Here is a 24,421-nt window from a genome sequence, read left to right as displayed (position 1 = left end):
CCGCTATGTGTGGCGTGTCGGTGTGTCAATGTTGTTTTGCTATGTTATAGGGCTGACGTGACCAAAAGGTTTAGATTCTATAAACTAGTTGGGTGGCCCGCGCAATTGCGCGGCTAGCAAAAAAAATCATATATTTTTTTAAGTATGATTTTACTAAAAAATTATTAAATAGCTATCTCATTGTTAAAACTTTGAAAGACCAAACCTTATCATCCTCGTGTTTCTAATTATATAGTTTTTAAAAATCACACCAGTTGCTACCTCTTGTTTCATCTCCTTCCTTATTTGCTTACTCGATCTATCACTATTTCTATTCATTCTTCTTGGAACCTTTAAAAATTGGATTTTATAGTTTTTAGAATTTATTGTCACGTTGGGTTTCGTTTTTATAATTCCTAGATGTCTCGTCAAACGTTGCCATTATACTCCTCTACGACCCGTCCACTATCTTCTCTTTATTGTTATTGAGATTTTAAAAATCGAACATATTATAGTTTGGGTTCATTTTTACTTTCTAGAAGTCCCGCCAAACCGTCAGCGGTTTTGCCATTATACTCCTCTATGCCTCGCCCGCTGCCTCCCTTCTTTATTGTCATTGAGATTTTAAAATCGAACATGATTATCATTGTTTTTTTTAATTTTTAAAAGTTCCGAACCTTTAAAAATTGGACTTGTAGTTTTATTTTTTATAATTTTTAGAAGTTCTATCAAACGATGCCACTATGCCCCTCTGCAGCCCGTTCGCCGCCTACTCTTTATTGTCATTGTGATTCTAAAAATCGAACATAACTATCCTTGCAATTCATTTTTTATTTTCTAGAAGTCCCGTCAACCGTCGGAGGCTCTGCAACTATACTCTTATACACCCCGCTCGCTGCTTCTCCTTTTTATACTTATTGAGATTTTAAAAATTGAAAATGGTTATCAATGTGGTTTTTTTTCTTTTTTACTTTCTAGAAGTCCCGGCAACCGCTTTACTTGTTTGCTTCATGGTCTGCCTGACATCCCTCCTTTTAATCGTCTATTAGGATTCTATTTGGTGTTTTATTAATAATTTTTATATGTCGTATCAACCGCCACCAACTCTACTCCTATATAGGCATGTTACTTAATTTATCTCGTCATTATTTTAGATGGTCTTTTCTTTCAATAGTCTTTATTTTTATGATCACAAATTTTAGTTATTTATAAATTTTATTCCCAATTGAAATCTTATTTCTTTTTCTAATTTTAGAATTTATTTTTTTCTAAAAGAATTATTTAATACTATATTGCGTTCTTTTAATGTTTTTATTTTTTTATTTTCAATTTCATTTGCTTTAAAATTGTATTTCTACTTGAACTCTCTTTTAATTTTTCTAATTTTGGATATTATTATATTTTTTATTCGAAATTTTAATTAACTCGTATTGGGTTCTTATATGGATTCTTCTTTCAATATTGCTTATTTTTAATTCCGAATTTCAGCTAATTTTAAATTGTATTCCTACTTGAACTCTTCTTTATTTTCTTTTGCTAATATTTTTATTCCGAATTTTAATTAATCTCATATTGGGTTATTTTTATTCCGAATTTTAATTAATCTCATATGTACTCTTCTTTTAATATTCCTTATTTTTAATTCCGAATTTCAGCTATTTTTAAATTGTATTTCTACTTGGACTCTCATTTCCTTTTCTAATTTTGGCTTTTATTTTATTTTTATTTCGAATTTTGATTAATCTCGTATTGGGTTCTTATATGGAAACTTATTTCAATATTGCTAATTTTTAATTCCGAATTTCAGCTATTTTTAAATTATATTTCTACTTGGACTCTTCTTTCCTTTTCTAATTTTGGATTTTATTTTATTTTTATTTCGAATTTTGATTAATCTCGTATTGGGTTCTTGAAACTTCTTTCAATATTGCTTATTTTTAATTCCGAATTTCAGCTATTTTTAGATTGTATTTATTTTATTTTTATTTCGAATTTTGATTAATCTCGTATTAGGTTCTTACATGGAAACTTCTTTTAATATTGCTTATTTTTAATTCCGAATTTCAACTATTTTTAGATTGTATTTCTACTTGAACTCTCCTTTTCTTTTTTTTTTCTTTTTCTCCGATTAATGTGGGAATTTCTAACCCCCACAGCTCTACTTGAACTCTCCTTTTCTTTTCTTTTTCTTTTTTTCTGATTAATGTGGGAATTTTTAACCCCCACAGCGAACGTGGTGCCTCTTTTTAAGGTTGTTTTAATAATATAATAGATATGTTTTAGAAGGGTTTATTTTTAAAATTAAAAAGTTCAAAAAATTAAAAAAGTTCGTGCTGATGCAACTATTTCCCTTTACTTCCGTCAGAGTCAAGCCAGTCTAAAGAGAGAAGGGGGAAAAAAATATAAAGCTAGAGCCTGAAACTATGGGTTTGCAGAAACCACCAACCACTACCAGCAGCAGGTAATCTTTCGGTAATGCAGTTCTGCCAATCATCTTTTGAGCTGCGACAGTTGTGAAAAGCTAGTGCTGATTGCTGAATCTGATGGCTATGCCCACCGATCTGATCAAGAGTTCGTTTCGTTCAACCTTTGCCTAGCTGCCAAAAACCCGATGTTTGGTTGCTGATTTGAGTATCCAGTACCTCTCAGATCAGCCACTCGGTCTAAAACACATAGCCTGTGAGAACGAGGAAATCATATCACATCAAGAGATAATCGAGTCAGTAACAGTAAGGAATCTCAGATGTTAACAACGGTTGGAAATGAATTAGAACTGTAAACCTGGTCTTGATGCATCCAGCTGTCCAAGGTAAGCAACCCCGCTGCGTCATGTTGGAGCTAATCAAATCATGCAGAGAATTTTGTGACAGCCGATTTCTTCCTGTGATAACCAGAAAGATATGATAAGAACTCAAAGGTATATCTGTTCCTAGCTAGTAGTGATATGCAACACGTCAGTATCCTACCTAACTGAATCCACATTTTTACTGATAACTTCACTCTCTTGCCGCCAAAACCAGTAATCATGCCCACCGATTGATCAAGACTTCAAAGAGTAGTTCATCTTTGCTACCTCGGCACTCGCTGCGACTTCTAGTGATCCTCGACCTAGGGTACAGGTTGCAGCACATGGCCTGCAAAATGAGGAAATGTTTATCCCATCAAGAAAATTACCTTTCGAAAAAAAAACTGGGGGAAAATTTTAGGGGTTTAGAAAGAATTATGAGAGTCAAAATTCGAAGATATTCCTGAATGCATTGAAGATAAAAAAGGGTTCAGACTTCAGAGGCTATGAGCTAGTAAAACACTCTATTTGCTGCAGAGGACAAAGCAAATGGTAACCAATGGTTAACATCATAACCACACATGTAATCCCACGACAAGTTTAGGCAAAACCCAAATCCTGAACTAATTTCATCACATGTATGTGCATCTCCTTGTAAATAATGCACTACCTTTATTATCCCTGGCTAAACACCAACCATGTGCTGAAGACCTGCTCAAAACTGCGACTAGTTAATTCAGCAGCATAGAAAAAAGCAGCACCATCAGATATTCAGTTAAGAAGCCTCATCTGGCAAGACAAGGAATCAAGAGAATGGCACTTACCATAGCACCTTATTGGTTGGAACAATTCAGAACTATCTGGTTTCAGTATCCACAAGTCATATCATGATCATCTGAAAATTGAGATACTGACTGAACACACAGCAACCAGAAACTTCCCCATCAAAAAAAGCTGTCCAAGTTTTTCTAAAGTAAGAAACCGAGCAAATCCATCATAAACTTTCAGGAAACCCGCTTTCAAGTTACTTTGAAACTTCAATTCCTTCTCTAAAAAAAACACTCAGTGTTTGACTGCAAAATTAACTCTATAGTTTATTGGTCTTTATTTAACCTACTTTTTTTTTATTGAAATCTGCCCAGAAGGATATAAACAATGTTTCTCTTTTCAGAGGAAATATCGCTTACTTTTGAAAAAAAATGTCTATCAGCATCCACCTCTGCAGAATTTATTCTTTTGTAAGTATTCTTAGTCCAATAATAGGCTTACTATGGAAGCATTGAAATGAGAATGAAATAAGTTGAAGTTATATCAAGATCATAAGCTACCAAAGAAATTGACATAAATCAAAACAGATTTGACCAAATTAGCAAAACAAAACAAAATGGAAATGTTATTACTTTTAGTCCCTGTGTTGAATGTGCAAACCATTCTGACTCAGTGAAAATTGTGTGTTGTGCTTATTTTCTTTTCTGAATTAAAAGTTAAAAGAAGCTCTTCCTAGTGATTCGCATGGTTCACATCAAGGCGACCAGTACCCACAGTAATATATTTTGAAGTGCAAGTTGACGAGCAGTATTGCTATACAATCATAGCCACAAACTTGACAAGAACTCAAACAAGCACCAAGTTAATCTTGCAGTAACAAGGAAAGGACCAAAGATTCTACAAGAAAGAAAATTAGCTCCCTCTATAAGTCCATCAGTTATAACAAAAATATAAAAAATATCAATGCCATTTGTTGCCAATGGTTTTCATTACGAGTTTACCACACTATCATACAATGTTCTGAAAAGAATAAAGTGTTCCCATCTTTTTGCAGTGTACAAAGAGTTAAAAACACCTTATCAGGGGAAAAAAATGCGTAAGAATGTAATGGGGAAAAAAGAATTTGCACAGTAGGTTGATTGCAATACTTATTTTGACAATTTTATGTCTCAAAAAATGCATATTTGGCTGTTCATTTAATTGCCACACATCAGCAAAACTGTAATATCATGATCCTTTTAGTGGTATACATATGGCTATGCTGATTTCTCACTGATTATAGGTACATCAAGTGTGAAATTCAGAATTCAAAACAGCATACGTAGGCATTCTTTTTTACTGGAGGGGACTAGCTCCTAAGTTGTGCTAAGTGTTCTGTTAGTCATATAGTAAAAGATTTAATTGTCAATCATTGCAACTTAAAAACCTTCTACAAGATAACAAGACTACAACTAGGAAATTCTTATAACAAAGATAGGTATTGAACGTCTAGCAGAGATAAAGGTGATTCATCTAGTCATACATTGGTTCAAAATATTGCTTCGCTAGCACAATAGCTATTGCAGATCAAGCAGATTCATTGAACATTCATATCAACGGCAATAATGTTATACTAGTAACCAACCCCACACATGAATCCAAAGACCAAAAGACTACCTCCCAGGTTTCAAAAGCACACCACACATCTTGTCCATCTTCTGATTGTCCTAGCTCATTGTTAGCACAAATGACATAAATGATCATTATGTAAAATAACAGAAGTTTGATTGTGTACCTGCTTTCAACTGCAGTCCTGTCCAGATTCTTGGGATAGTTCAAACACCAAGCCAATTTTATTCAATTCCACATATATTCTGGACTCAGCAACAGTGTCGCAAACGGGCAAGATATATATTACCACAGTACTATGCAAGAATCTGCATTTCGCTGTAGTAGGACAACAGATGTACAGAACCACCACCAACCTTACTGCTTTTTACCACTAACACTCCATGTTATCCATGTATCCACAAAGCTCTCAAATGACAACAAGCAAAACACTAACTTTACAAAGGGTTTTTGTTCAAAGAAATACCAAACCTAGTACTATCAGTCAACCATGCCCTAATAGAGCCTGCCGCAGCACTGTGGAGAACCACAATGGCAATCTTTAACTTTTACTCCGCCATTCAGGTCGCGGACTTCACCTATTTTATAGTTAGTCATAAGTGAGCTCTTGGAGTGGAGGAATGTTCTCTGCAGCAAAGAACATGATATGGGGCACCCTTTGGTCATCATGATCCCAAAGCACATTTTGTGCATAGAGGTTAGGTGAGCAACTATGGTTGATAAATCTTCCAATATTTCCGTACTCAGAAGCATCTATCGTGAAGCACACATCTTCCATGGTCTGAGAGCAACCACCAGAAGAGTTTAGACTAGAAATAGTTGATGGCCTCCCCTTGGAGCAATCCTCATCATCACAGTTATGGCTTATATCAAACAAGTATTCATCGTTTGTTCTCTTGTCAGCTTCCTTGTCAGTCAACAGGATACCAACATACTCACATATAAAGCTGCCAGAAGAGATGGACCTTAGGGATCTTACACCCCAACCTTTATTGGCTGTCCTGAAAACTTCCAGGTGGATTTTCATACCCTTCTGACTTACCCTGTTGTGGCATGAAGAATGGCACCTACAGGATGGACCACACTCAAAAATGAGGGGTTTATCATGGACAATTGCACCATTGGAGTTGAATGGGATTTTTCCTCCATTCTTCACAGCACAAAAGCACTTAGTAGAATCTATGCAGCCATCTGTGCAATCACAACCATGATGCTGAGGATGTCTTTTTGTAAGCCATGACGGGTACTTGATTCTAGAGATGTACTGAAAAGATGTTGGATGGACATTACTAACATCATTGATCACACAGATGGGATCCATTTCTTTCCCTTGAGATATATCAGCTATGCAGAGGCCTGGACGTGAAAGAGACCTTCTCAGCCCTTTAGCTATGTGCAGAGGAAGTTCTGGTTGTCCAGGAATCCTTTGTAATTTGTATTTGAAGATCCTTGAACCTTTTAGTCCTTCTGTCCAGCAATCCACCACAAGGTACAACCCATCATAAGTAAATGTTAGGATTTGTTTAGCTCTTGAATGACTGTTGTCCTCTCTATTTTGACCTTTGAATCCATGAATCACTCGGACAGGTGTCTTTGTCTCGATGCAATTCTTCAAGGCAAGGTTCCCCCTCTCTAGCTTTTGATCCTCATCTTTCTTCTTACCAGCAGGCTTTCCTCCAGAACCAGTGTATATTAGTTCACCTGAGCTTGACAATTCATCAGGATAACCTCCAGAACAAACGATGCTTATTGCAACAAGCACTCCATTATAATCGGTGGTATCAATTCCTCCCTGGTATGGGCGATGGAGACCAACAAGGGCTAGCTCAACTCTGTACATAAATTCGTCACCAACTTCCACTCCATTAACATTTCCCACAGTAGGTCCAGGTTTGGTAAAGCCTGGCAATTTCCTGATGATTTTATCAGCTGCAAGGTCAACTCTTCGAATCTTCAATGAACCCTGTTCGACGGCATGTAAGAGAGCCCTGCATATAAACTGAAACCTCCTACACAACATCCTGATTTTGCTCCTATCATCAGCATTCCCACTTCCATGTTGCCTATGAAGCTGAACGCATGAGGGAACATTGAGATACACCTCAAGCTTTCCATCATGAACAACTAGTGCCTTCAAAATATCATCATCTTCCAAGCTCAAAGCCTTTTCATCGGTAAGGTTGTCCTTGCCCGCCAATCCAGATGTAGAGGCAATCTTCATAGGAATATCTTTACTTTGATCTGGACGTTTTACCTTCAACTTCTTATGACCAAATGAAGCACTATTTGTGGAGAAGGGTCTATGCAGAGTGTTCAATGGAGGCTTATGGCTTGCTCTGACAGGTGGCTTGACTACTTTTCTAGCTGTTGATAGTATCTTACTTCTCATGATACCATCACCAAATACTCCTGTTGCAATATTCATCGATGATTTAGCAGCAGCTTTGGGTAAGGTCCCTTTGTATTTGTTCATCACCTTAATATCTTCAGCAGCTGCAGATGCACAAAGCCCCTCCTCATGTCTACCAGTTGTAGACTCGTGTGGGATAACATGGGTGGCAATTTGAGCATCCTGAACACGGTATTCCCCTGTAGTCATCTCAACGTCCTCCAGTTCTTGGTCAATTTGAGCAATGCCACCATGATCTTCAATTGCAAGACTGGGAACTTCCCCTTTCATGCCATGACTCCCCAACACTCTCTTGCCGTGGACAATTTCATTTGAAGGACCACCAAACGAACATTTAGGAGAAGCATCAGGTAAGATAGTTTCACATTTGCCTCCCATTGGCAAGTCATGTTCAGTTTCCTGCGCAGCATCACTGCCCCCTTCTTGCAATGCCTTAATTTGCATCATCTCATCATAAGCGTGACTTGCCAAAACTTCAGTAACAGCAAACGTTACAGGAACAACACCCTCATGTCTTTCACCTGCAGAATCATCAAAAGAATCACAACCAACAACTTTTTGTGACTCTACATCACAGTATGCCTCATCAGCCACCTCACCCTCCTCCAATTCCTGGTACTGTACTGTTCCATCCAAAACACCGACAGCTCCAACAATGTTCGCCGTACACTGGTTAACCGAATGTTTATTGCCATCCGTAGCCATCACCTCCTTTGACACACCCCCACCAACATCAACAGGCATGACTTCCAAACCTGAACCCACCTTACCCTCTTCTCTGCGAGCAAGTGGAGCTGCAGCGTCCCTCCCACACCCAGCAGTGAAGCGGTGCGTCGCAGATACAGTCCTCCTCATGGGAAGCAAATTCACAGCTTGAGCCAACACTTCCCTCTTTCCCAGCAATTCACCATTGTGTGCTCCCTTTCCCCTTGCTGCCCCTTCTGCACCATTCTCTGGTGAACCAACTTTGAAAGCAACCAGATTCTCATCCGAAGCATGTGAAGATTTCATCAAGACCGTGTCCATCACAGCATGATGATGCACATTCGCCATTGAATCACCATTACCCGCAGACGCCACCTTCTCACCCAGAACAGCACGGGCAGGCGCCCCATCCGACGGACGAACACCACCACCACGGCCCCGGCCGCGGCCGAGTGGAACAGCAGAGTCCCTACCGAAATCTGGTGGAAACTGGCGCTTAGCGGACACCACCCTGCGCTTGGGCGGCGGAAGCGGGGCCCGCTTCTCTAGCCCCCTCTTCGTCCCCAACTCACCGCCGCCATTTCTCTTCTCCTTCGCCACCAAGGGGCCAGCAACCCGCTCGCCGCCGTGCGTGGCCAAATCACCGGCGACGGCCACCGCATTTCTCGCCGGCGCCACCACCTCGCGCTCACGCTCCATTCCACCTCCTCTGCCTCCACCACGAGTCGTCCCCTCCAGCACGCGCCCTCGCACTGTACTGGTGCCCTCGCCTCGCCCATCCGCAGCGACGGGACGAGGAGGAAACGCGCCCGGGCGAACGTCACGCTGCGTGCATCGGCTTCTCCATGGCTGCGCCGCGTGGAGCATCATCTCGGAGAGTTCCAGCGTCGGCCCGTCCATCGATCGCCGCCCTACAATCACCACCACCGAACACAAACCGCAACAAATTTAGCCGTTACATAGGCAATCCATACGACGAACCCAAGCAGAGGACGTGATGAACCGAAACAGAGGCGTCCTCCTACCGTCCTCCGCTCGCGCAGCAACCCGCTCCGCGCCGGACGTGGCCGAGCCACCGGCGACGACGGCCACCGCATTCCTCCCGGTCCCCGCCGCGTCCTCGCGCCTCGCTCCGCTTCCACCACGACTCGTCCCCTCCTCCCCGCGCCCCCGCACTCCACCGCTCCCCTCGTCGCCACGCCCACCCGCAGCCGCGGGACGACGAGGAGGAGGGGGAGGAGGACAGCGAGCCGGAAGCGCGGCCGAGCGAGCGTCGTCGCCGCCGCCCCACTCCGCCCCCCATCCGCTTCTCCTCCACGTATGCCGCCGCGCAGCGCTGCTCAACATCTCCCGGAGATCCAGCCCGCTCATCGATCACCGATTCACCGCCCCTGCAAATCACCCACCACCACCACCAAGCACAAAAACCCGAACCAAATTAGCCGTTACGCACACATCCACACGCCAACACCACGAAACCGAAGCAGAAGAACACGAACGACGAGAACAGAGCGCGCCGAAGTAGTCCCGAGGCGCGCGCGCGCCCTCACCTCCTCGTCCAGAGACCGGCGGCGACGCGGCGAGGCCGAGAGCGCGGCGAGGGGGAGCGAGGCTGCGAGCCTGCGAGGAGTTGGGGGGGTTTTGGGCGAGGAGAGAATCGAGAGAGTGGGTGGGGCCGTGAGGGGTGGAAATGTGGAACGGGAGGAAGGAGGAGCTCGTGACTGATACGGGGAGGGGCCGGGAGGGGTGGGTTCGCCCGCCACGTGGCGGCCGGACGCCCCGCACCTGAAAGATTCGGATTGACTCGGGTCGGGTCGGGTCCGAACCTCCGAGTCTCCGACTGGCTCGGTCGCTGTGCACGCAACGCAAGCAAACGAGTGGGGTGAGAAAACGGTTGGGGGTCTCAGCAACCTTCGCTTCTCTTTTTTATAGGCGGTGACGCTGAGTCGGTGACGCCGCGGTACTAGTACTCCATTACTGTAGTGCATTTACTGGGGGGCGTAAATACAATTTTAGATGGTTGTTATTGCGGCATTGATTCTACTCTACAATGGTGAAACGGCTAGGTGAAGATATTTTCCATAATAAGTTTATAATTATGATTTTCACACGGCTAATCCCATATTATCTACTCCCTCCAATCACAAATATTTTATGTTTAAGATGAGGTTTGGTCAAATTTTAAACTTCAACCATAATTTTAGTATTAGAATACATTTATGACATCGAATAACTTTATGATGTCTTTTTTTACTGTTAAGTTTATGATATTTAATGATAGTTTTAAGGCAAATCTACATACGTGTATTTTTCTTAAAACAAAACATTTAAGAAATTATTAATGGTTAAAGTGTGAGGAACCAGTTAATTAAAAATGGACACAATTATATTTAAAACTCTTGCTAAGTATTTATTTCATTATTTTGCTAAGAAATATAATTATTTGGACCTACTTGTCATTGACACTCGTGTCAGTCTAGCAAAATTCAGCTATACAACGCATGAGTATAGCTGAATTCAGCTATTTTTTACCATGAGAGACGGGTCCCACTGATCATTCACATTCTGGTAGACATCAGCCACACCATGCAAGTTACTCCGTAACTATACTTCGTAATCTTTACTCCCCATTAATCATCCAAAACCAACAGCAAACACACAGACTTTGGTGCGCCCCCTGAACGGTGTATGTCGGTTACTCAAACATGTCACTTACCGGTGGGTCCTCCTTGCAGCGCCGCTGATTTATTCATAAGCACTATCCAAAGGACAATCACACAGCAGGAAAGCGTATCTATTTAACAGCTTTGGCTAAGTTTGGTGATATCCATCTCAAAATATAAATATGTTTAGCTAAAAATTTAAACAATTATGTATTCATATTTATAATTAAAATTTATTATATTTTAACACGAAGATAGTAATTCTATAAATTATCGCGCCCTTCACATCAATGATCTACACAAGATCATCCACACTTTTTATCTCACCCTTTTCTACTGTACACATCATCCTTAATTGCTCATTCGCCTAGTAGCAGGAGCAGTACGGATCGGGATACTCCGCATTGGAATATTATCTCTTTTTTTAAACTATATTGGAATATTATCGATGCAAGTTATACAGTTATGGTCATTTGCACAATGGCCCATCCTATCCACCCTCGATTTAAAATGGATGGGCTAGATCAGGGATCCGGATCCTCTGCAGTAATGCATAGGTGCTCTATACATGTTAGTAGCACAATAAATCAATGCATCAAACAATGTCGATCCATTAACGAAAATACTGTCAAACATTGATGAGTATTGTAGCATATTTATTGTAGTGCACGATCTAATCCATCTGATCAAACAGTCTCCATTCCCTCTAATGTTGGGTATTGTAGATCAATTCAGAGGATCCTGATTCTTAGATTAGATATTTAGATGCTAAGTAACTATATGATGAGGTACTGGTCCCGATCTTCCAATAGGTAGTGATAACTCTCGATTTGGCAGAAACTTGACACACACGATTCAGCTTTCGATCGACACGATCCGAACCCTGTAATTGTAGCACCACGTCTCCTCTGGTTATCAACCGTGCACTGCCCGGTTGACCTCAAACAATCCGTACATGCGAATCGAAGAACACAAGCAAGAATAAGGTAGATTGCAACTCAATTGCATATGAATGATTAAGCGCTTGAATTTGGAGTTCTACAAACCGAGCAAGCAGCAAAACTGTAATGGCATAAATAATCTAAGCAAAACCCCATTCTAAACTATGATGGCTACTGAATAAATATGATAAGTGATGTCCGAGTTTGCCCTAGGACTCCACCTCCTTGCGCTTAGCCCATGACATAATTATAAGGCTCAAATCAAACTCGGACTGTATAAGGTACGTAACTTGTTTTGCAGACTCCCAACACCTCGATAGGAATTTTGATGTGGGACCAAAACCATCTGAAAAAGTAGACTCCATAAGCTTTCCAACAAGTACTCATGCGCCCCGAGATTCCTTCTAGATCAACAGCTAGGCCTGTTTAAAATTGATGTTATCAAGAGACTGAATCCGAATCCAAAATGTGTATAACTTCTTCTTTTGCTTTCTATGGACCAAAAGTGACGTGGTAACATGGGAGTAGACTTAGGGAAGGTCTTGGTTTGGTCCCAATCAGTTTCTTAATTTGATCATCCATGTATTTCTGAAGGTGGGGATGACGTCAAGTCCGCATGGCCCTTATGGGCTGGGCCACACACGTGCTACAATTGCAATGACAATGGGAAGCAAGGCTGTAAGGCGGAGCAAATCCGGAAAGATTGCCTCAATTTGGATTGTTCTCTGCAACTCAGGAACATGAAGTTGAAATCGAACGTAATATCAAAGAAGTGGCTCGGCGAGGGGCTTTATGCTGATTCAAGGCCGAAGGACAAAGCTCTTCCTCTTCGTGCTTGTCCTAAATAATGATATTCACTGAGGTGTGCTGGCTCTGCTTCAATCCATTTTCTTGCTCCATGCCAATCGAAGATGAACCATTCACCGAGCCGAGTATGTGCAAGACAAGACACGGCTCTCGCACTCGGTCTCTTTTCCTTTACCCAAGCAAATATCTTTGAAAATGAGAACACGCAAAACTCATAGTGCAATAATGTTTGTTCAAATATATGACACTTAAATCCCACATAGAAAGCATGCACTTGGTTTATGAATATATAAGGTAATCATGGTCATATCCGAGCTAGTGATATCCTCATCACTATAGCTATAGTTGAATCTACACAGCACTATCGACGGGCTATACCAGAGAATGGTATTTGTAGAGTATGGAAGTCATCGGTACCAAGGTATACACGAGATTGTAGTAAGAAGACGGGGACAATGACTTTTATGCTAGTTTGGGTCATCAAGATGAGTAATAACACTACTCCGGTTCATATGTATATCTCTGGAAAAGTACCACACTAGTTACAATCGAAGAGCAAGTTAGCTATTCTAACCCATCAACTAGGATCCGTCGAGTAATTCTCGACGAGATGATGTCCGCACTAGGGCTTATCTTCCTCCTGGCTATCTTTTAGTGTGGCTCTAGCTTGGGCTTGCAATTCAATGCTCTTTCCTCTTGGGAGGGGTATATTTATACGGCTAGATACATTTTTCTCCAAGTAGAACTCGAAGAACCCTGTTAGGATATAGGCAAAGGAAACCTTGCCTCTTCTGGGCCAAACTTTTACGTCTTCTATTCCTGCAAAAGCAGTTTCCTTTCTTACTCGCTACTTTTTGTATAATATTAGATATGTGTATTTTTGTATGTCATAAACTCATGTATAGGAGGTATGCACTATCTGTAACACCAATAATTACTTCTGGAACAGTAAATTCATCACTATACAACAGTGCTTTTTTCCTAAGGTATTGCTGCGCTCACCGTCCACACAAAGTCAATTACTGTTCAAAACAGTCCCTTTCTCTGCGTTACTGCAGAGAAAATGCTATGCATAGGCAAGGGTCACTGACGCCGCTATAATGGTTGGGAGGACATGGGAAGCCGCAACCACTGCCGGTGCCGACGATGTCAAGGGAGGACGAGGGAGCACTGTCGCCGTCACTGTCGAGAGGAGAACATCACCGGCGGCGCCAGTGATGTCAAGGGAGGACGGTGGAGCACCAGCGCTATAATCGTCGAGGGGAGACCACTGCCATCGCCGAGAGAGGAAGCCATCAAGGAAGGAACGATAAGTCGATGAAATCAGATTTCACACAATGGGGAATGGAGATATATACCTTAATACTATATCCGTTTTAAAACATAGCTATTTCTGGCACAGTAAATATTTGCGATATTTTGTATATAAGACCTTTTATTTTGTAAATATTATGAAGTCAACTATGAAGGTAACCCGCGCATTCGCGCGGGCATATATTATAGTTTGTGTTTCAAACACTGTACAACATTCCGGAATATAAATCGGAAAGAAATTTCGTACAGATGCACATGCATCTTATTTTTTTTATTAAAAAAGGGAGTGCTAAAAGGAATCATATATCACTATGTATATATATACTGTAAGAGAATTTAGATTATCCTACAATAAAAAAGAAATATGTTTACCCTAAAATAGATGGTAGATTTTAATATACTACTAATGTGATAAGAGTGTCTCTTAGATTTAAATAAAAATCCCTTTATTCTGGTCATATATAAACTGGTTGTTTGTCATCACTACTTACTATCATTGTTTTAAGAGTTAGGTGCACTTTTAATAAATGAAATTGTATTAGTACCACTAAAACAAACGATACATTATTAATACATTAAAAAATTCATCTACACTACATAACCTGTCGTTCATCACTTATTTTTACGTATATGTATAAATAAGCTAAATATACCATATCTACCGAATAATACGATAACACCGTTAAAAATAAACATGAATGCCTCTCTAATGTATGAAGTCGGCTGTATCTGCCAACCCTGGCTTCCATATGTAATGCCTTAAAACATACAGGTCTCGCATTGATATAGCCATGCCCCTAAAAACCATCGTAGAGTACAATTTTAATACTTAGTTCACTATTGGTACACTCACAATTGATTATATTTGTAAGTACATCACTTTAGTTATATTGCCTATGATGGCCTTTCATGGACACCACCTTAACTCAACCATGTACATGCCCATGCAAATTTATGATGGCATAGCAGGTATTGCACCCTGCATTGAAGGACAAAGAGGGACAGAAAGAAGGAGGTGATGAAAATAATTTTTTTAAGTTTTGAGTCGATTTGTGGTAGAGAATAGATAAAATATGTATATGAAGTTAGTAATAAGTACTTCTCAAATTTTAATGGAATATATACAATATTATGTTTCTCAAATGAGTGGGGTTAATCATTCGACACTACTTAAAAAAAACTATAACTAAAGAGACGTACCACCACGAAAATCTGCAAAACACCATATCATATTTATATTTTGATAAAGATTTATACTTTAGCGCCAAATTTGTTTCCACCATATGTTGCTTATAACTATACGAGACTCATTTACTAATTCTAAGAATGTACTTATTTCACAAACTTATTTACACTAACTAATTTGCTAGAGTGCACTTATAGATGGGTTCAGTGGTGTATAACATTCATCCATCAATTATACCTGGTATATTAGAATTTCTATCAACAATAAAAAAAATATCATAGTAGTTTGATGCGTATTTTATTGGATTATTCATGTTTTGCCAATACTACTTGGCAAAGAAAATACATAATTCTCGTGATGAATTAAGGGTTGTATTCTAGCAAAACGATTGTCTAAAATCTTATTTATTTATTTTTTTTCACATCTATCTATCATGTATGCTTCTCACTCCTCAAATAGCAATAAAAAAGTTTTGAAAAATTTCAGATAGTTTTAGAATCTCAATCTCACCCAAAATAAACCTAAAAAGATCCACTTAAAAACCAAAGCTCAATTATGTTGTTTTATTACCACTCGCTAAAATTTAATTTAATTTTCTCATCAATCTATTAATTGTGCTTCTGACACCTCAAATAAGAAAAGTTTTGAAAAATTCCAAATACTTTGAGAATCTCAATTTCTCCCAAAATTAAATAAACCTAAATAGATGTACTTAAAAAACAATGCTAGGTTTTGTTATTTTAATTTTTTACATATGTAGATTCAAATTAATGTTATATATTTGTCAAGTGATATTTGAAACCATAAAATATCATATGAAATTATTTGAAACATTATTATCGCATTAACTTTTACATGTTGGTATCATTTGCCATGATATATTTATCACTACAATAAGTTTACGATTAAGTTTAACTGTGCATATCTATGTAGTATTATTTTTAATAAAATCGTAGATTAAAGGTTGTTGACAACAAATTAGTGCTGAACTGATGATTTTTCCTGATCAATATTTCTTGTCGATACTACTATGTACGTGTGCGTGCTTTCTTTTTATTTTTTTGCTTTATCTTTTTTCGATCATATATGGTGTAGGTATTTAAATTTTGTTTTTTTCTTGGGAAGGAGACGATCGTACGACTTAAGCATGCCACTTTTTTTTTACCGGGATAGAGATTAGTAGCATAATCCCTTTTTTTGAGAAATCCGTTTCTTTAGAGCTCTAATCCAATGTTTAAAATAACTGGTCCACTAATTTAAGTGAAAATTGAAGGTTGGATGGTTTTCTTTTTTTACTCTAAATTTCTAGGATTTCTCTTATTTTATTAGAGCGTCACATGATAATGTAGGAGTGTTTGCAGGACATTTAGTAGACTTTTAGTATATAATAGATTTTTATGATTTCTCTAAATTATTAGAGAGCCACGTAGCGGTGTAAAAGCGTTTGTAGAAAGTCTAATGTGCTTTTAGTATATAATAGATAGATTTAGAAGATGCTTTGAAAGAATATTGATTGGATATTTATTATAGATCTTAATTTAACTAAATATATTTATATTTGTGAAGTAATATATTTTATCTTTATATTGTAGAAAGTCATATTTTAAATACCGTTGATTTTTATGAATGTATGTTTTTTCTGTCTTTTTTATGTATATGTGTATTTGTTTTTCTTCTAGCGAAGATCAGGAAAGTTTTGTTTTCAATCATATACGTTTGTACGTACGGAAAGTACAGCAGTGGCATTTGTAACATACAAACTTATAAGTACGCTTGTATGTTATAAACATGAGGATGTTATTATTTTCTAATAATAGATCTAATCTAATGGTGTAAAATAACGGATCCATCAATTTAAGTAAAAATCAACGGTGAGATTAGATAGTGCTATGTGACGACTTAGGAGCGTTTGTAGTAGTACCACGTGGCGGTTTGAGAGCGTTTACAGGATGTTTAATGGACTTTTAGTATATAATAGATAGATACTTGTGTACCATACCTGATATCGTAAGGTATCACCCTTATATCGATGGGATATAAGGGTGAAGACGGAGGAGAAGCCATCCCCGTCGTCGCTGCCAGAAAGGTGGATCTAGTGGCAGAGGCTCCCACGGCGGATATCCACTCTCCCCGGTGGCGATGGCTTCTCGTTGATTTTGTTAATGGATTTTGTCTGCGGATGTTTGTTTTAGTCGTGATTGTGTGCTTGTATTCTTGGATGGGGATCTCATGGATGATTGAGAGCTCGATGCCTCGATGCATTGGCTCGACAGCTGTTTTTTTTCTGAATTTTTGGGACCTCAAAGGTGCCGGTCCTTTCATTTCTCTCATATGTGCCGCCTGCTTGCTAGGTGCCGGTTGAGCACCTATCTAGGTTTTTTTAGTAGTGGCCACACCTGGCCCAACCGCACAACCTTTCCAAGAACATTTTTGTACGAACTTCCATGCGTGTAAAATCTTCTAGCTTAGCCCAGAAAGTTACATTTCCTGCTGCTGCAGCTCATGCACTACGAGCAAGGCCTGATGCTCTCGATCCATCTCGGGCTGATCCGGACCCTCTCCAGGCTTTGCTTCAGCACACGCTCGAACGATGGTTTGAACCCTTCACCGGCGAGGAACTCGGAAAATTCAGTAGCTTTCTCCTCCGTGGTGACCTGATCATGCAGAAAACAAATAGAAACATAAAAGGGAAGGAGTGAATTTAGTGCCTGAGAAGGAAGAGCAATGGAGAGAAAAGGGGGTAACTTCACTTACCCGAGAAATTGACGAAGTCTGATAGTAGTGAATTTGATGGCCAGGTCTTCAAGACATGAACCGGTTTTCCTGCATCATGCATAGATGGGGACTCATGGTCACAGATATCCAACTTGCTCTGAACTCCAGAATCAGGCCTGTTAAAAATAACAGAACTTATTACTGTAACTTCTTTGATTTGCTCATTCTAAGATGTGCATTATTCAGGTGGCATCTTTTCTGTAAGTGGAAATATGTCGCGTTCATTTTGATATGCTGGATTTCCCTTAAATTGCAGAGCTATTCAGCGTCATGAATGGGGTTGGAGCTTTCATCTCACCGAGGTGATGATCTAATCTCTTTTAGATAATGAAATAACTCAGTCACAACCGCTGCACTGGTAGGTACACAAAGCTCATTAGCATACTCCTATTTGGTGCAACTGCATAAACAGCTTCACTTCATCTGTTAGAACGTTGATTCCCACGTTTTCTATGAAGTACTGTGTTTCTTTTGTTCTGAACTATCACAGAGTTACTTGGGAAAACCTTTTGGATTTGTTCTCTGGTTTTCTAAAAGAGCAGGACTGAATGATAGTAGTATTGAGCAAAACAAATGATTGCACCAGTTTTGGGTAAAGAGACCTAATTATGCAACCAGGGAGGGTAACATACACACAATTGCACTAACTTCGATATTGGCGTGAACGGTAGAAAGGAATTTTGATAATCCAGCTTCCCTATTTCATAATTATTTTGACTATTTTAGTTTCAAACCATAAACTTTAGAGCAATTTTACGGTCCTTGAGGAGGTACAATGAGGTACCAAATTTTACATTATTTTTTTGTTACCTCATGATACCTCATAGTACCTAGGTACCAAATTTACAATAGAAAAAGTGATACCTCATGGTACCTCCTCAAGGACCATAATTTGATTTGGCATAGCTCTGTGTAAAATCTAAATTTGATTCTCGTATTGATATATACACCTAACATGTATTGGCATTTGGTGGAACTTGAACTTTGAACCCCTCATAACAGTAAAAATATTGAGCATCACAACAGTGCTTATAGTTTTTTCGTTCATAAATATCAGAAATCTGTGCGTTGTTTATCAGATAGCAACATAAATAACCCACTTTAGGTACCCTGAAACTATAGCATACCTTCAATCAGCCCATGCAACTTCTCAAACTTCTAATATACTACCACCATGGACATAAAATGCATCTTGATTCCGTACCTGGCAAGCAAGAGAGAGACTAGACTGGCTTATGTATCCATGGTGTAGAATAGAATCTCATTCCACCATTTACTGTCTTGAATCATCGTTTGTTCAGAAATTTAGAGCTTAACCTCATCACTCATCAGTGACCATGAAGTTTGGTGCCTCAAGAACAATATCCTTAGCTGGGCATGAAGACAATGTACCTACAATAGAAGAAATATTACTTTTCAGGACAACACAACTCATCATAAAATCCCTGCTGTGTCACTTAAGCTAGACAGTCAGAACGCACAGTCCTAAAATGCGTGACTTGACTGACTTCTCCAGTGCTTCAGCAGTTTCTCTGTAGATTTTAAGGAGAGCACCATTACCACCTCTGCTGGAGGTAGTAACAGTCTGCATCATAGAAAGATATGAAGCCTGCAGATCAATACATATATTAGTACACTAGATACCAAATATGTGACACTATAGCGGTATGTTAAGAAAAAATCTGAACCTTTCTAGTGTCTGGTGGAAGAAGGTTAGTTTTGCTGTCTTTTAAGAAGATATGGAACCGCCTAACTCCCTCATTTATAGTCTCTTCATGTCCGAGTTCGACAAGGACAATCAAGAGCAATGATCTAAGCACTACATCAAGATGGTTCTCACCATCCTTGGGATCCCAGCCTAGTGTTCTGATATTTAGCTATGTGCAGAGGAAGTTTTGGTTGTCCAGGAATCTTTTGTAATTTGTATTTCAAGACCCTTGAACCTTTTAGACCTTCTCTCCAGCAATCCAACACAAGATACAACCCATCATAAGTAAATGTTGAGATTTGTTTAGCTCTTGAATGACTGACGTCCTCTCTATTTTGACCTTTGAATCCATGAATCACTCGGACAGGTGTCTTTGTCTTGATGCAATTTTTCAAGGCAAGGTTCCCCCTCCCTAGCTTTTGATCCTCGTGTTTCTCCTTACCAGCAGGCTTTCCTCCAGAACCACTATATATCAGTTCACCTGAGCTTGACAATTCATCGGGATAACCTCCAGAAGCAACGATGCTTATTGCAACAAGCATTCCATTATGATCGGTGGTATCAATTCCTCCCTGGTATGGGCGATGAAGACCAACAAGGGCTAGCTCAACTCTGTACAGAAATTCGTCACCGACTTCGACTCCACGAACATTTCCCACAGTAGGTCCATGTTTAGTAAAGCCCGGCAATTTCCTGATGATTTTATCAGCTTCAAGGTCAATTCGTCGAACCATCAATGAGCCTTGTTCAACAGCATGTAGAAGAGCGTTGCATATAAATTGAAACCTCCTGCATAGCATCCTGATTTTGCTCCTATCATTGCCATTCTCACTTCCATGTTGCCTGTGACGCTCAACGCATGAGGGAACATTGAGATACAACTCTAGCTTTCCATTATGAACAGCTAGTGCCTTCAAAATATCATCATCTTCCAAGCTCAAAGCCTTTTCATTGATAAGGTTGTCCTTGCCCGCCAATCCAGATGTAGAGACAATCTTCATAGGAATACCTTTACTTCCATGCGGGCTTTTCACCTTCACCTTCTTCTTAGGACCAAATGATGCACTATTTGTTACAACAGACCCCCCTTTTCCCATGGAGAAGGGTATATGCAGAGTATTCAGTGGTGGCTTGACTGCTTTTCTAGCTGTCAATAGTAACTTAGTTCTCATGATACCATCACGAAATACTTCTGTTGGAACATTCATGGATGATTTTTTCATCCCATCTTTTTCACACTCCCTCTTAGCCTTGAAGTGTTCTTTGGAAGGACCTTCAGCCCAAGGTTCAGCCGCAGCTTTGGATTTGGTCCCTTTGCATTTATTCATCACCTTAACAACGTCAGCAGCTGCAGATGCATATATCGTCTCCTCATGCTGTGATGTGTTTCCGTTCTTCACACTAGAAAAATGCCTAATAGAAACTTCTGGAGCAGTATTTGCTGAAACAGCTGCCTCATGTCTACTAATTGTAGACTCATGTGGGTTAACAGTGGTAGCAACTTGAGCCTCCTGAATATGGTCCCCTGTAGTTAACTCAACCTCCACCAGTTCTTGGTCATGAGCAATGCTGCCATGATCTTCCATTGCAAGACTAGGAACTTCCCTTTTAATGCCATCACTCCCCAACACTCTCTTGCCGTGGACAATTTCATTGAAAGGACCACCAATTGAACATTTACCACCCATTGACAAGTGTTTTTCAGTTGCCTCCGCAGCATAACTACACCCTTCCATCTCATCAGAACCACACCTTGTCAAAACTTCAGTAACAGCAGAAGTTACAGGAACAGCACTTTCAAGTTTTTCTCCATGACCAGCAACTTTTTGTGACTCCACATCACAGCATGCCTCAGCAGCTACCTCACCATCCTCCAATTTCTGGCACTTTACTGTTCCGACAATGTTCGAGGCACACTGGTTAACCGAATTACTACGGCCATCCGTAGTCACCACCTCCTTTGACACACCCCAACCAGCATCAACAGGCATGGCTTCCAAACTTGAACCTACCTTACTCTCTTCTCTGTGAGCAAGTGGAGCCACAGCGTCCCTCCCACACCCAGGAGGGAAGCGGCGCGTCGCAGATACAATCCTCCTCTTGGGAAGCAAATTCGCGGCTTGAGCCAACACTTCCTTCCTTCCCAGCAATTCACCGCCGTGTCCTCCCTTTCCCCTCGCTGCCCCTTCTGCGCCATTTTCCAGTGAACCAACTTTGCGAGCGACCTGATTCTCATCCGAAACATGTGAAGATTTCATCAAGACCGTGTCCATCATAGCATGATGATGATGATGCGCATTCGCCATTGAATCGCCACCATCTACAGACGCCACCTTCTCCACCACACCCGGAACAGCAGAATCATCTTTGCTGCCAGCGAGAGGAGCAGCGGTTGCCTCATCCAACAGACGAACACCACCATCACAACCGCGGCCGCGGGCGACTGGAGCAGCAGCGTCCCTTCCGCAACCTGGGGGAAACTGGCGAATAGCGGACACCGCCCTCTGCTTGGGCGGCGGCGGCGGCGGCGGCGAACGCGCGGCCCGCTCCTCCAATCCTCTCTTGGTCCCCAACTCGCCGCCATGTCTCTTCTCCTCTCTCGCCACCACCTGGCCAGCATCCCGCTCGACGCCGCGCGTGGCCAAACCACCGGCGACGGCCACCGCATTTCTCGCCGGCACCGCGTCCGCTGTTCTCACCGGCGCCACCACCGCGCCCTCGCCTTCCGCTCCACCATGAGTCGTTCCCTTCTCCCCGCGCCCCCGCACTCTACTGGTCCCCTCGCCTCGCCAACCCGCAGCGACGTCGGGACGACGACGACGAGGAGGAGGAGAGCGAGCCGGGCGAGCGTCGCCGCCCCACTCCGCCCATCCGCTTCGCCGCGGCTGCCACCGCGCGCCGCTGCTCAACATCTCCCAGCGATCCAGCCCTGCAATCACCACCACCACCAAGCACAAAAACCGAACCAAATTAGCCGTTACACATCCACACGCCAACACGGCGAGCCCAAGCAGAGAACAAACAGAGGCGCGGCCGGCGGACCGGCCGAAGCGTACGCCCTCACCTCCTCCTCGTCCAGACACCGGCGGCCACGGCGGCGAGGCCGAGGCGGCGAGAAGAGAGCGCGCGGCGAGCAAGCAGCTGGGGTTTCTGGGCAACGCCCCACTTTTCTCCCCTTCTCGTGATTGATACGGCGAGGCCACGTGGCGGCCGTACGCGAGGCCAGCCGCAGCCGCACCGGAAGGCTTGACTCGCTTGACTCGGGTCCGAGCCCGGCGACAGGCGACAGCTGGTTCGGCTCGGTGGCGGTGCACGCGCACGCAGCTCGAACGGAGGCTGGGTCGCAGCGCGGCGCGGGTGGCGTGAGCCAACGGTTTCTTGCAACCGCGTGGTTGACGCATGAGTAATTTTTAAGAACCCCGCTATGCATCCGACGTTCTTTGTCACATCATAATTATTAAAAGACCGGACCGGTCATTAAACCGGCGATGCTCTCGATTCAATGATTTATTGGTTCAACTGGTTAAAGTGTTGAACCACTGGTTTGAAGCGGTTCAATCTAATGTAAATATATTGTTTATTCCTTCGAAACACAAGGTATATCGTAATATAGTGTTTGGTTGGTTCACTTTCATGCATGAGGTCCTGGGATCGAATCCCACCCTTTTCCCTCTCCAGCTGCGAAGGTGACCACGCACAATGCAGATCGGGCGGCCCAACCGGTATATACCAGGTTGATTGCATAGCCGGTCTTTTAGCTGGACTAGACTGGCGTACGACTAAACGGCAAAACAGCAAATGCATAACGGCGTGACATTTCGGATGTATGTGTAGCATTTTCGAATTTTTAACTATGTTAGAAAAGTACTCGTGCGTTATAACGGGATGTAAGTGTTTGGAGTTAAAAAGGAACCGGTTTCGGTTTTTTCCGATCCAACCGCCGGTCCGGTCGGTTCCAATAACTAGGTGTCCCACCGGCGTACGACTAAATGGCAAAACAGCAAATGCACAACGGCGTGACATTTCGGATGTACGTGTAGCATTTTCGAATTTTTAACTGTGTTAGAAAAGTACTCGTGCGTTATAACGGGATGTAAGTGTTTGGAGTTAAAAAGGAACCGTTGTCTATAATTTTCTGATCGAGCCGTTAGTGTTCATGGCAGAATTAGACGACAACATGCTTAAATTGAAGTGTTATTTGAGGAATTATTAAAAACTACGACACGTTTTTTGAGTGGAAAGCTTTGAAATATAACTATACTATAATACAATATAATTTATATGTAAATATATTATAAAATATGTAACTTTATACTCTATATTTATATAATGTTACACCGTTGTTATATGTTGTAATTACAATTGAAAGTTCGCGATGATTTTTTTGGCAATTATCTTATTTAAATCAGATAAGTCGCGGACTATTTTTTAGGAAAAATATGTATTCAAGCTTAGTCTGATTTTTATTATCGTAGATTACCTTATATTTTGTTTAAAGTAAATTGCACCCACGGTACAACAACTTGGCAGGTAGGGGTGGACAAAAAGCTCAGGCTCGTGAGCTCGGCTCGGCTCGAAGACTAAACGAGCCGTGCCCGAGCTCCCTCCACAGCTTGTTTGCAAATCGAGCCGAGCCCGAGTTAGCTCGCAAGCCGCTCGGTAGGCTCGTCGAGCCTGTGAAAAACATGACCTAGCCTGGCTCATTAACAAGTTGTCTCAGTCTGGCCCATAAAAAACAACAGAGAACCCTACCCTAACTGCTCCGTCCGACC

The 24,421-nt window shown here is 41.4% G+C and overlaps 1 protein-coding gene and 1 pseudogene across 5 annotated transcripts; both read right to left on the bottom strand.

Annotated features, from left to right (window-relative positions):
* Positions 1 to 1,463: 1,463 nt before the first annotated feature.
* LOC127781791 (uncharacterized) lies at positions 1,464 to 9,918 on the bottom strand (annotated as a pseudogene).
* Positions 9,919 to 16,925: 7,007 nt separating this feature from the next.
* LOC127781792 (uncharacterized) lies at positions 16,926 to 22,795 on the bottom strand. 5 transcript variants are annotated; one of them, XM_052308837.1, is made up of 7 exons: positions 22,714 to 22,795; positions 19,630 to 22,578; positions 19,423 to 19,550; positions 19,259 to 19,333; positions 19,069 to 19,145; positions 17,921 to 18,057; positions 16,927 to 17,820 (listed from the first exon to the last, which is right to left on the bottom strand). In XM_052308837.1, the coding sequence occupies exon 2, from the start codon at positions 22,559 to 22,561 to the stop codon at positions 19,778 to 19,780; it is 2,784 nt and encodes a 927-aa protein (XP_052164797.1). In that variant the 5' UTR covers positions 22,562 to 22,578; positions 22,714 to 22,795; the 3' UTR covers positions 16,927 to 17,820; positions 17,921 to 18,057; positions 19,069 to 19,145; positions 19,259 to 19,333; positions 19,423 to 19,550; positions 19,630 to 19,777. The 5 variants fall into 5 exon arrangements, with proteins under 5 accessions (XP_052164798.1, XP_052164797.1, XP_052164795.1 ...); XM_052308838.1 differs by lacking the exon at positions 19,069 to 19,145 and having other exon boundaries at positions 16,926 to 17,820; positions 17,921 to 17,989; positions 19,146 to 19,333; XM_052308835.1 differs by having other exon boundaries at positions 16,929 to 17,820; positions 19,069 to 19,333.
* Between the last annotated feature and the right edge of the window lie 1,626 nt (positions 22,796 to 24,421).

Source organism: Oryza glaberrima, chromosome 8 (genome assembly GCF_000147395.1).
Source record: "Oryza glaberrima chromosome 8, OglaRS2, whole genome shotgun sequence".
Taxonomy (NCBI): Eukaryota; Viridiplantae; Streptophyta; class Magnoliopsida; order Poales; family Poaceae; genus Oryza; species Oryza glaberrima.
Note: the sequence above shows the minus strand (reverse complement) of the source record. Positions and strands in the feature narration are given on the sequence as shown.

What these genes read in the sequence shown, in the direction of transcription:
- LOC127781792 (XM_052308838.1), bottom strand. Translation starts at nt 22,561, where the DNA reads ATGTTGAGCAGCGGCGCGCGGTGGCAGCCGCGGCGAAGCGGATGGGCG.